Source organism: Rhinopithecus bieti, unplaced genomic scaffold (assembly GCF_001698545.2).
Source record: "Rhinopithecus bieti isolate Rb0 unplaced genomic scaffold, ASM169854v2 scaffold_13348, whole genome shotgun sequence".
In the NCBI taxonomy this organism is placed as follows: Eukaryota; Metazoa; Chordata; class Mammalia; order Primates; family Cercopithecidae; genus Rhinopithecus; species Rhinopithecus bieti.
This window is the reverse complement of record NW_016808764.1, coordinates 7,749,068-7,762,719: the sequence shown is the minus strand read 5'-3', so window position 1 is coordinate 7,762,719 and position 13,652 is coordinate 7,749,068. Positions and strand designations below refer to the sequence as shown.

The 13,652-nt window shown below is 46.8% G+C and overlaps 1 protein-coding gene across 1 annotated transcript in view; it reads right to left on the bottom strand.

Annotated features, from left to right (window-relative positions):
• Positions 1–13,297, bottom strand: part of LCMT1 (leucine carboxyl methyltransferase 1) — a 72,563-nt gene extending 59,266 nt beyond the window's left edge. The window contains exon 1 of the mRNA XM_017887189.1: positions 12,983–13,297. Coding sequence (XP_017742678.1) covers positions 12,983–13,095 — 113 coding nt within the window. The 5' untranslated portion in view covers positions 13,096–13,297. The remainder of the gene's footprint in view (positions 1–12,982) is intronic.
• Positions 13,298–13,652: the final 355 nt, after the last annotated feature.

Genomic DNA, 13,652 nt, shown 5'->3' with positions numbered 1-13,652 from the left:
ACTGCACTCCATCCTGGTGATAAGACCAAAACTGTCTCAAAAAAAAAAAGTACCATATCACAACATAAACACAGAAAAGGTACAGTAAAAATACAGGATAAAACATAAAAAATGGGCCAGGCATGGTGGCTCATGCCTGTAATCCCAGCACTTTGGGAGACCGAGACGGACGGATCACCTGAGGTCAGGAATTTGAGACCAGCCTAACCAACATGATGAAACCTTGTCTCTACTAAAAATAAAAAATTTACAAAAATTACAGGGCATAGTGGCATGCACCTGTAATCCCAACTACTCGGGAGGCTAAGACAAGGAGAATCACTTGAACCTGGGAAGCAGAGGTTGCAGTGAGCTGAGATTGCACCATTGCACTCCAGCCTGGGAAACGAGAGTGAAACTCTGTCTCAAAAAAAAAAAAAGAGGAAGAAGAAGAAGAAGAAGAAGAGGAAGAGGAAGAAGAAGGAAGGAAGGAAGGAAGGAAGGAAGGAAGGAAGGAAGGAAGGAAGGAAGGAAGGAAGAAAGAAGGAAAGAAAGAGAAGAAGAAGGGGAAGAAGAAGAAGGGAAAAGAAAAGAAAGGAAGGAGGAGGAGGAGGAGGAGAAGGAGAAGAGGAGGAAGAGGAGGAGGAGGAGGAGGAAGAGGAAGAGGAAGAGGAAGAGGAAGAAGAAGAAGAAGAAGAAGAAGAAGAAGAAGAAGAAGAAGAAGAAAAATGGTACCCCTATACAAGGCACTTGCCATGAATGGAGCTTGCAAGGCTGGAAGTTGCTGTGGATGCGTGAGTGAGTGACTGGTGAGTGAACGTGAAGGCCTAGGATGTTGCTTTACACTATTATAAGCTTTCAAAACAATGTACACGCAGGTTACACTAAACTTTTACAATTTTTCTTTCTCTAATAAGTTCATCTTGGCTTACTGTAATTTACTTAAATTTAAACTTTTTCAACTTTTTACTCTTTTATAATAACAGGTCTACTGTGAAGAGTTTCCTGAAAAGATACTGCTTTGCTGATGAAAGGAAATGGGCTCTTGAGAAACAGATGTCCTTTCCTAGGATTCTTTCTTTTTCTTCTTCCCTCCTGGAGCAAAGCTGCTCAAATGGACTAAGAATACTCAGCAATTCCCTGGTAAAAACCTATCCTTACACCTGCAAAACAAGCTGTGGAATTGCATCTGACTCAATTTGCAACTAAAAGCCTTTGGAAGTCAACATTTTGAGCTATCAGATTGAAAGAAAGCAATTTAGGCCAGGCATTGTGGCTCACTCTTGTAATCCTAGCATTTTGGGAGGCCGAGGCGGGCAGATCACCTGAGGTCAGAAGTTCGAGACCAGCCTGGCCAACATGGTGAAACCCTGCCTCTATAAAAATACAGAAACTTAGCCGCGCATGGTGGCTCATGCCTGTAATCCCAGCTACTCAGGAGGCTGAGGCAGGAGAATCACTTGAACCCAGGAGGCTGGTTGCAGTGAGCCGAGACTGCACCACTGCACTCCAGCCTGGGTGACACAGCAAGACTGTCTCAAAAAAAAAAAAAAAAAAAAAAAAAAAGCAATTTAACAGGAAGTCAAGGCTGGGTGCAGTGGTTCACGCCTGTAATCCCAACACTTTGGGAGGCTGAGGCGGGTGAATCACCCAAGGTCAGGAGATCAAGACCAGCCTGGCCAACATGGTGAAACCCCATCTCTACTAAAAATACAAAAAATTAGCTGGGCATGGTGGTACATGTCTGTAATCACAGCTTCTCAAGAGGCTGAGGCAGGATAATCACTTGAACCTGGGAGGCGGAGGTTGCAGTAAGCCAACAATGCACCATTGCACTCCAGCCTGAGCAAAGAGCGAGAATCCGTCGCAAAAAAAAAAAAAAAAAAAAAAAAAACAATTTATATATAATACAAGTATCTCAAATCAATGGGGAAATACAGACCATTCAGTAGTTGGTATGGGGACAAATGGCTAATGATGTAGAATAAAATTAATACTACAACCTTACAACACATTAAAAAAGACAGATGAACAATCCAACCATAAAACCAAAGCCAGAAAAATGATAAAAGAAAAGTTACAATAATTGGAAATAGCCTAAGCATGGCCCAAAACTCACAACCTATAAAGGTAAAGATTGTCAGATTTTGTATCATAAAGATTTAGAACTTCTGAAGCTGGACACAGAGGCAAGCGCCTATATCCCTGCTACATAGGAGACTGAGGCAGGAAGATCACTTGAGCCCAGGAATTTGAGACCAGCCTGGGCAACATAGCAAGATCCTGTCTCAAAATAAAGAAAAAAAAGATTTACAATTTCTGAATTATGAAATGTACTGTACGAGTTGAACCAAGAGACAAGCATCAGCTTGGCAGAAAATACTGCTACCAAAGCAAAGGCAAAGGATAACTATGCCTGAAATAAAAAGTTCTTACAAATCACTAAGAAAAACACAACCAAACAAGACACAACAAACAGTCCAACAGGAAATAACATGAACTGGAAGCAGTGGCTCGCACCTGTAATCCCAACACTTTGGGAGGTCAAGGAGGGCAGATCATTTGAGCCCAGGAGTTCAAGAGCAGCCTGGGCAACAAAGTGAGACTCCAACTCTATTGGAAAAAAAAAAAAAAAAAACACATAGCAGGGCATAGTAGTGCATGCCTGTGATCCCAGCTACTCGGGAGGGTGAGGTGGGGGGATCACTTGAGCCACCAGGGAGGTCAAGGCCGCAGTGACCCAAGATTGTGCCACTGCTCTCCAGCCTGGGCGACAGAGTGAGACTGTCTCAAACAATAATAATAATAATCAGGAGAGAGGGTTCACATAAGAAATATCCATGACAGTGAACAGATTTTAAAAGCTCAGCCTCATGAGTGATTATAGGATAGAAATTAAAGAGACAGCCTATTTTCTACCCAGCAGCTGATAAACAATGAAAGAGACTGAGACTATTCAATAATTAGCATTGCATTCACCATGGGTAGGTACAACTGATATAACATCTTTCAACAAGCATTTTGCAAAAACTTCTCCCTGGAAATCTATTTCACAAGAAAATTCACACACACGTGTAAAAATGCTAATCACAACACTATTTTCAGAGAAAACCAGAGCCACCTAAATGATGAACAACAGAAGAGTGGCCAACGTACGAAACTGCAGAACACCGTGCAGCCATTAAAAACAATGAGACAGATCTCTGTGAAATGACATGGACAATATGCTCCTGTTAGGCCACTGATATGGTTTGGCTGTGTCCTCACCCAAAAACTCACCTTGAATTGTAATCCCCATAATCCCTACATGTCAAGGGCAGGACCAAGTGGAGATAATTGGATCATGGGGGCTGCTTCTCCTATGCTGTTCTCATGATCGTGAGTTTCACGAGATCTGACGGTTTTACAAGCGACTGGCATTTCCCCTGCTTGCGCTCACTCTGTCCTGTCACCCTCTGAAGAAGCTACCTGCTTCTCCTTTGCCTTCTGCCGTGACTGTAAGTCTCCTGAGGCCTCCCCAGCAATGGGAACTCTGAGTCAATTAAACCTCTTTCCTTTATAAATTACCCAGTCTCAGGTATTTCTTCCTAACAGTATGAGAACAAACTAATACAGTCATTAAGGGAAGAAAAAAAGAACTCATTTCTGTCATTAAAAAAATCTTTTAAGAGAAAAAATAATTTGAAATTTATAATATATATACATTTTTTTTTTTTTTTTTTTTTTTTGAGATGGAGTCTCACTCTGTCCCACCAGCTGGAGTGCAGTGTGTGATCTGGCTCACCTGCAACCTCCGACTTTCCTGGGTTCAAGCAATTCTGAACTAAGGTCCTCCCCCAAGTAGCTGGGATTACAGGCTCCCACCACCACCCCCAGCTAATTTCTATATTTTTAGTAGAGACGGTTGTTTCACCATGTTGGCCCGGGGATGCTCAAGTCTCCTGGACCTCAGTGATCCGCCTGCCTCAGGCCTTTCCAAAGTGCTGGAATTACAGGTGTGAGCCACGGCACCTGGCCCAAAATTGAATTCTTGATGTAAAAGTCATCAACTTCGGCAAACACATCCCAAATTTAATCCTGCTCCTTAAAAAAAATGAAAACAAGGCCAAGGGTGTTGGCTCATGCCTTATAATCCTAGCACTTTTGGGAGGCCAAGGTGGAGGATTGCTGAGGCCCAGGGAGTTTGAGACCCAGTCCTAGCAACAGGCAAAACCCCGCTCTACAAAAAAAAAAAAAAAAAAATAAACAAAATCCAGCCAGCCCGTGATGCACTCCCTACAGTCTGCAAGCCTACCGGGACACTGAGTTGATGAGAGATCCACCTGAGCCCGGGGAGGTCAAGGCGCAGCAAGCTGTGATAACCCACTGCAATCCACCCACTGGGCCACAGAGTAACCTCATCATCAAAAAAAAAAAAAAAAAAAAAGAAAAAAAAAAGAAAAAGGCCCAGGTGCAGTGTCTCACGCCTGTAATCCAAGCACTTTGGGGAGCCCAAGGCCGAGGCCGGATCACGTGATTGTCAGGAGTTCAAAAGAACAGCTGGGCTACATACATGGTGAAACCTTCTCTTACTAAAATAGAAAAATTATAGCCCGGGGTGTGTGGCAACATGCTGTAAACTTCCCCCAGCTTTTGGGAGGCTGGGGCCATGGAGAATCACCTTGAACCCAGGAAGCAGAGACCGCCTGCCAGTGAGCTGAGATCACGCCCACCTGTACCTCCAGCCTGGGTGACAGAGCGAGACTCTGCCTCAAAAAAAAAAAAAAAAAGGTTAAAAAAAAAGAAATCAAAAACCATAAAATTTCACTTTATTGATGGACAACTTTTTTTGTTTTTCTTTTTTTGAGACAGGGTCTCACTCTGTCGCCCAGGCTGGAGTGCACTAGCGCGATCTTGGCTCACTGCAACCTGTACCTCCTAGGTTCAAGCAATTCTCCTGCCTCAGCCTCCCAAGTAGCTGGGATTACAGGCGCCCGCCGCCACACCCAGCTAATTTTTTATATTTTTAGTAGAGATGGGATTTCACTGTGTTAGCCAGGATGATCTCCATCTCCCGACCTCATGATCTGCCTGCCCTGGCCTCCCAAAGTGCTGGGATTACAGGCGTGAGCCACTGCGCCTGGCCTGATAGACAAGTTTTACGGCTAATTTATGTTTAACAGAATGTTCTAGTTCTGAAGTGGCATGTCCTCTCTGGGGATGGAAAGCAGCACCTGCCTTGAAAATATTTCAGATCACAATCTCGACTTTACTCTCTGGGGCACAGCTAAGAAAATGCCATCAGGATGCCGGAAAGGCCCTGGGCTAAACCGTGAGGAAAAACTTGGCTTTGTGGAGAGACCCTGTGACCTGCTAAAGGGGAGAACATTTTTCCATGCAGTTGAAAATGAGATTAAGTTCTGTAATTTTCACAATGAAAGTTCAGCCTTATAAGCCCTGGTCTGCTTTCTAGAACACACAGACCACTAAAAGTCAGTAAAACAGAAAAACCAGAATGTTAAGACGTCATCAGGAAACACAATCTTGAACACGTGCGCTCAGTTCCTGTCACTGAGGCCAGATGACAAATACAGCTCATGTGGCGCAAAGGTAGGAATGATTTGTGCTCAGTTCGCATCTATTCCAGTGGCAGAACACTAGGCACTTTCTAAACTACTACTGGGCCGACGACCACCAAGAAGATGAACAGGGTGTTATGAGAACATTTAACAGAAGGTAGATCTTGTCTGTGGGTGTCAGACAGGCCTCTTGGAGTGAGCCACATTTGAGCTAAGCCAAAAACCTTGGAGTCATATTGGATCCCTCAGTCTCACCCCATACCCACTCTGCCAGAACATTCTATCAACTCCACCTTCAAAATGCGCCCAGAATCTGATACATTCTCAGCACCTCCATCACCACTATCCTGATCCAAGCACCAGCCTGTCTCACAGGGGACACCCCTATAGCCAACTAACTGATCCTGCCTCCGTCCTTGCCCCTGCAGTCTGCTCCTAACAGAGGCTGAAGCAATGCTGTTAAAACCAAGTCAGGCCACCTCGCTCTTCAGTTCCAAATGCTCCAACAGCTCCCATCCCACTGAGAGGAAAAGTCAGGTCCTTACGAGAGCCTCCCTTGCGTGACCTGCAGCATCTGCCCCCACCTCCTGTGCCCATGCTGTCCCAGATCCACCCTGCACTCTTCCCCATCCCTCATCCTGGTCTTGTTGCTCCTGGAACAGGTCAGGCTGGCTCCTGCCTCAGGGCATTTCTCCTCTCCTGCTTCTCTCTGCTTGATACTGCTTCCCCAGACACCCACAGGGCTCACTCCCTGCCCCCTGCAAGCCTTTCCTCTGCACTGACCTCAGTGAGGCCTTCCCTGGCCACTCCATCTCAGATGACAACACCTTCCAACACACCCACTGCATCCCCCACCATCTTACATGCCACATATTGTGCTCATTTGTTTCCTGGCTATTCCCCACCCACCCCCACTCCAGGAACCAATGCTCCACAAGAGCTGCATCCTGTGTTTGGCTCACTTCTGCACTGGCAGGGTGGAGGACAGCACCTCCATAACCGGAGCAGGTGCTCAACAAAGAATGTGGAGCGAATGCACTAACCTAGCAGATAATGTGGAACTAAACAGGCAAGGGAGAGTGGAGGAAGCGTTCCAGGCAGAGGGAATGGCATGCTCGAGGGCCCCGAGGATGGAAAAAACAGGGCACATTAGATGAACTGAAAGGATGGCGGTGATGGGGGAGGGAAGTGTGGTATGAAGTGAGGCTGGGGAAGTACACAGAGCAGGCCGGGCCCTGTAGCCCACGTAAGAAATGTTGGTCTTTTTCTAATGGCAACAGGAGGCCATTAAGCTAGGGAGTGACACGATCAAATGGGCCTTTTACAAACCTCTGGCTTCAGTGTGAGATACAGATTTGGGGGAGGTAAGAGTGATTGGGGGAGCCCATTTGGGAGACTAGTACATTGTTTAGATCACAGACGACAGGAACAGAGGTTGAGGAAAGTTGATTCCTTTCCTTACCTAGCCAAATAATTCCCTCATCCCCTAAATACTTAGCAGATAAAAGTTAACAGGTCTGAGTGACTGCTTGCATAAGAGGGAAAGTAAAAGGGCAGTTCCAAGATAATGCCAAATTTTTTTTTTCTTTTCTCTCGAGACGGAGTCTCTCTCTGTTGCCCAGGCTGGAGTGCAGTAGCACGATCCCAGTACGCTGCAACCTCTACTTCCCCGGTTCAAGCGATTCTCCTGCCTCAGCCTCCCAAAAGCTGGGATTACAGGTGCACACCACCATGCCCAGCTAATTTTTGTACTTTTAGTAGAGATGGAGTTTCACCATGTTGGCCAGGTTGGTCTCCAGCTCCTGACCTCAGGTAATCCACCCGTCTCAGCTCCAAAAGTGCTATGATTACAGGTGTAGGCCACCACACCTGGCCTTAACTTGTGAACTGAATAAACCATGGCATCATTCACTGAGTTGCAGGTTGGGAATGGCAGGAGCTGATATGAAGCAGTTTTGGAAATAGTGAACTGGAGATAATACTGAGACATCCAAGTGGAGATTTCCAGCTGGTGGCCTATCAGGTTAGAGTGAGCAGATCATGAAAAGGTACAGTATGTATGTCATGCAACAAAGTGCAGATGTTTACCTTGCAGCTGATGGAGAATCAAAAGGTTTTTAGGTGAGTGACAGAGTAAGATTCGTGATCCTGACAATCACCCTGGCCAGCAGGTAAGAGCGCATTGCAACAGATCAGGTGAGTGAGGAGAGCCCAAGCAAGGGCTATGGTTGTGGAAAAGAGAGGAAGATGTCCCTTTTCTCACTGACCCCTCTCCCACATAGCTGCCTGGAATTTTTCTAAAATACAAACCAAGATCACATCAGTTCCCCACTCAAAATCCCTTAGGATAAAACCCATACTTCTTGGGACCTTCCGTGATTCACTGTCTGAACCAAGCTTTCTCAATTCTAACCTGCTACCCACTCCCTACTCTCTGTCAAGTTCACCTAATATACCACTCTACTCCAGTCTCCATGCCTTTGCTCCTGCTACTGTCTTCTGCCTGGCAAACCCCAGTTTCCGGTTTATCTCTTTGTTTTATGAGACAGGATCTCATTTTGTCACCCAAGCCGCAGTGCAGTGGCGCAATCTCAGCTCACTACAGCCTCGACCTCCTAGGCTCAAGTGATCTCCCACACCAGCCACAAAGCAGATGGGACTACTGGCATGCACCACGACACCGGTTAATTTTTTCTTTTTTTTTTTTTTCTTTGTAGAGAGGAGGTTTCCCCATGTTGCCCAGGCTGGTCTTGAACTCCTAAGCTCAAGTGATACGCCACCTTGGCTTCTCCAAGTGCTAGGATTACCAGTTTATCTCTTTAACACCTCCTCCACTGCAGAAAAGAGAAGAGTGGTACTGACCTCAAGGAGCTGGCCTGGTGCTGCGGGCCAGGCCCTAATGTTGTTGGAAGCTGGCTGGCACCCACAGGAAGGCCATGTTGTTCTCCTGTTGGACATAAACAACCACGCAGACCACCCACACAAGGGCACTCTGCATCACTGATGACAGGAGACGAAACGAGACCACCTCATCATTTTGTCTAAGCAGAGAAAAATCAAGGTCACTGTGCCACCCACGGAATACCAGACATCTCTTTCTCCCAGCTGATAGAAGTGACTGCGGCTTCTTTACATGTTACAGCTTTAGCCTTACTCCAGCCAAACCTCCTTCCAGAAAAGAGAGAGCTACTAGATAGAATTTTCCCACCTCCTTTCAGTACTCAATACAGAGAAAATCCGACCTTCCCCCAAATCGCCCAGCCAAAGCCCAGATCCTAAATGTCTAACACCCTCTTACTGATGGGACCCACAGTTCCTCATGGTGTGAGTTTTCCCTCCTTGCAATAAGTAATAACCCCAGCTTGCTTAACTATAGGTGTGTTTCTGGTGGTCTTTACTGGAGGAATTCACAACTGTAAAAGTAAAAAAGGATGATTAAGTTTCTTGGGGGAAGGCCGGGCGCGGTTGGCTCATGCCTGTAATCGCAGCACTTCGGGAGGCTGAGGTAGGTGCATCACCTGAGGTTAGGAGTTCGAGACCAGCCTGACCAACATGGTGAAACCCCTTCTCTACTAAAAATACAAAAACTAGCTGGGTATGGTAGGGGGCGCCTGTAGTCCCAGCTACTCAGGCGGCTGAGACAGGAGAATAGCTTGAACCCAGGAGGGAGAGGTTGCAGTGAGCCAAGACTGCGCCACTGCACTCCAGCCTGGGCAACAAAAGCCAAACTCCCTCTCAAAACAAACAAAAAAAGTGTCTTGGGGGAAGTTAAGGGAGTCTCATTCTGAGGGCTCCCATTTTCTATGTTGAGCAATAGCTGATATTATCTTGAGAATAAAAAAGGGGTGGGGTAAATCAGAAGTCTGAAGAAAGTGAAAAACATCTGAATTAAGTATCCGGAGAAAGGTAGAGTGAATTGATCTGAGAAATAAACTAGGATAGTCAGGTTCTGTTAAGGGGACAGTTGAGGTTGGCTGACATGATTGTAGCGGCACCAAGCCACCCGACTGTGTGATTTCTAGCACCTGTATTCAAGGCAAAAATGGATAGTTTGGTTAAACCAGCATTTTGGGTCTACTAAGACCAAAGGACAAGGAAGATAAATGCACTGTCAATAGAATTACTGAGGGATGAAGGATAAACTCTAAGTAATCAATTAAGAGGTAACAGCAGAGGGAACATCTAAAAGATAGAGAAAACCACTGAGGTGCTAAGAAGAAATGGGCACAGCATGGGAAATAGAAAATAACTGGTCAAGCGACTTGGAAAAAGGGGTCAGGGCTGGAGAGTGTGGCACTCTCATCTGTGAGGCAGTGCAGGATCAGGATAAAAACACAGGGTATCATGGTGGGAAAGGGTGACAGAATCAGATAGGAAGAGGTGATTACTACAAACCAGGGGTTCAAGAAATTGAGTGCCCCATGCATAGGCTCCATGTGGACGCTGAGGTCCCCTAAGGTGAAGTCATGAACTGAGGGAGAAGACACTGTGGGCCAAGCACCCCAGTCTTCCATGAATGAGGTGAATGACCAGGAGAAGGTGAACAACAGCAATCAGGAGGGCTCCAGCTGGGCAGGAAGGATCTCCATGGAATGAGACGGGAGACACACACAGGAGGACACAAAGCTCAAACCCCTGATCCTGAGATACACAGGGGATGAGAAGAATGAGGAGCCACAGGACAGGGCTTCAAGATGGGATATCCCTGGGGAAGGGTCAGGGTGAAGGCAAAGGGAGGCAGGGAATGGCTAAGGAGTGGCTAACAAAACAGAAGCTGATGTTGATTATAGGGTGGTAACTGCAGAGGACACAGTGAGGGGTTGGTGGGATGGTTGGGTCATAGGTAAACAAAAGAGGGGAGAACAGACTCAGTGGCATAGCATGATGGACATCATAAGGAGAGCAGACAAGGGAAGGGAAGGAGAGTGGGCTACCATGAAAAGAGCTCAATTGATACCTATTGAGTCAAATGGAATTAGTGTAAACCTAATATATCCAACCAGAAAATTTCTGATACCACAAGTCCAGGATCATGATGATGATAATGGTTTCACGACAATGAGGGGTGGTGATGACAGTAACTACCAATTCTGAACACCTCCAGTATGCCAAGCACTGGTGGAAACACTCCACATTTCACCTGCACAGCAATCCTCTGAGACAGACAACATCCTCCTTATCCCCAGAAGGACTCCTTATCCCCAGAAGGACTCTGTACCAAAGGAGGAAGCAAACTAAACAGAAGTAAAAGATTTAAAGGTGCCCCAGAAGGCTGACTGGCTCTTTATTTTATAGCTACAACTCACTCAGGGCAGCAGGAACCACCCTAACTCATAGCTACTGCAAATTCAGCAACTGTAAACAGTATTCAGCCTGGAGGGAAGTCAAAACTAACGACAATAATTTACTGAGGGCTTCCCTTTGTGTCAGATCCTCTGCATCGATAATCTCCTTTAATCCTGACACCCATAAAGGTTACCTTTATTATCACTGTTTTAAAAATGAAAAGACTAGGCTGGGCGGGGTGGCTCATGCCTGTAATCCCAGCACTTTGGGAGGCCAAGGCGAGCGGATCACTTGAGGTCAGGAGTTCGAGACCAGCCTGGCCAACGTGGTGAAGCTCTGTCTCCACTAAAAATGCAAAAAGTACCCGGGCATGGTGGCGTGTGCCTGTGATCCCAGCTACTTGGGAGGCTGAGGCAGGAGAATCACTTGAACGCGGCAGGTGGAAGTTACAGTGAGCCAAGACAGCTGCGGCCAACAGCAACTGAAAACCACAGAAGAAAAAAGACTGAGTATAATCCACTCAAATTCACACATTTCAAAAGGGACTGCCTCTAAGACTTTAATACTTGTGTATTTATTGATTTAATCAATCACCACTTACACAGACTACATGCCAGACACTGCTCCAACTGCTCTACTAATATTAAATATAATTTTTGTCCACACCCACCTATGATGCATTATTATAGTCCCCATTTTACAGATCAGGAAACTGAGCCACAGAAAGGTTTAGTAATTTCCCCGAGTTTATACTGCCAGTAAGTGGCAAAGCTCAGTTTGACAGAGTCTAGCTCCAGAATCCATGCTCTGAGAGTTTAGTCCCCAAGAACCTATAAAAAGTGCACAGTTTAAACCAACACACTGGTTTTCCCCACTCTACAATCACTATGTGGCCTCAGCCTCCTTCTCCCACCTTAAAAGCATTCTTTGAGTTCCTCTAACAGTTCACACTCCTCTGAACACTCTCTTACAACTTTCCTATTTTTCAAGCCTTTTCTTCTCGCTTTTTTCTCTTTTTTTTGAGACGTAGTCTCGCACTCTCACCCGGGTTGGAGGGCAATGGCGTGATCTTGGCTTACTGCAACCTCTATCTCCCGGTTTTAAACGATTCTCCTGCCTCAGCCTCCCGAGTAGCTGGGATTACAGGTGCCCGCCACCATGCCCAGCTAATGTTTGTATTTTTAGTAGAGACGGGTTTTCACCATGTTGGCCAGGCTGGTCTCGAACTCCTGACCTCACAATCTGCCCACCTCGGCCTCCCCAAGTGCTGGGATTACAGGCATGAACCACCGTGCCCGAACTCTTCTCACCTTAAACATCATTAACAAAATTACAAACTCTAATGGCACTGCTGTATTTGTCAGCACTCAACACAAAAAAACATAATTATGTATTTCACAAGTAATTATTGGCTTCCTGTCTCTCTTTTCCAACTAAGCTGTGAGTTCCAGTATGTCTGATACCATGTCTGTCTTGTTCTTGATGTATTTCCACCATTGAATTTCTACTAAGCAGCCCAAAGTAAGGGCCTGGCACAAAGGTCTCAAAAATTTTTGTTGAATGAAAGAATAAATGGTGGACACTCAAGTCTCATGTTTTCTCTTTATCTGACATGTACCTCTGCTGGCTACGCCCCCATCCCCACCACCACACCCTTAATAGTGGAGGCTTAGTGTGCTACTGGCTCTGCAACGAGATATTACCTGGCTCTGGGCGGGTTATTTCCCCTCGTCGTCATGAGTTTCAGGTGCACAACAGGAATCATGCCAACCCCCTAAAGAATGCAACCTACAAAAGAGAGAGAACCTACACCTCTCATCCTCCTAACCCACCAAGGCTGGAGCTAGTATGTGCTTCATGTTGTCTTTCCAGCAGGGTTTAGCTCCAAGAAGCCCAAGGCCTCGTCTGCCTAGTTCAGGGGTCTGCTCCCATCGACGGTACCCAGGCTTGCCCTCTGCCTGGCTCACAGCAAAAGCTCAGAAACGATTCGTTAAATACATGAAGCCCTGCTCCGTGCACTTCACAGGTGGGAAGCGAGGGTCGTGCGAGGCGGGGGCTGCATCCCTGCCAGCCTCGCGCGTATTCCTCAGACGCAGGCCCGCCTCCCACCTAGGCCCGCGCCCCAGATGCCGGCCCCGAACCCCGCGCCCGACAGGCACCTCTTGCACAGGGAAGCATCTTCGCAGGTGCCGCGCACGCCCTCGTCGTCCGCGTCGCAGCTCGAGGCGGAAGAGCAGGAGGTGATAGAGGACTCCCTCTGCCTAGTGGCCATGGGCGTGGAGGTTCCGGGGAGCTGTGTCCGCCAGGGACATGGAAGCGGGGTCGACCGGCGGTGGGGGACGGCGCTAATCACAGGCAGAAAGCAAGAGAGGACTGTAGGGCTCCACCTGGCTCAGCTGGCGCGGCTCGGTGACGCCGCCCACGCCGGCTGCCCCAGCAACCTCTCCGCTTATTGGTTCCTCTTCCGAACCGCTCATTGAACAATTATCCTGCCCGCTCAGCCTACGAAGTTGCTCATTGGATAATTATTTTGGCACCGCCTACATAACCCGGAAATTTGACGATAGGAAAAAGAAACTAAACACAAGACTATCGCAATCCTTTCTGGGAAGTGTAGTCTTACGTGCCTGGAGGAGAAGTCCGGTTTCTGCTTGCTGGTCACGAAATTTTATAGCTATAATTAACTCAGGGCGGAACAGCTAGCAGAATCCTCAGCGTTCGGGCCAAGGGCAGAGAATCCAGCCAGAAGCAACAAGTATAAGTTGTTACGTTCAGTCCGGGCTCAGTGTCATTCAATTTTACAAAATTTTGTTGTGTGCTGACTCTGCC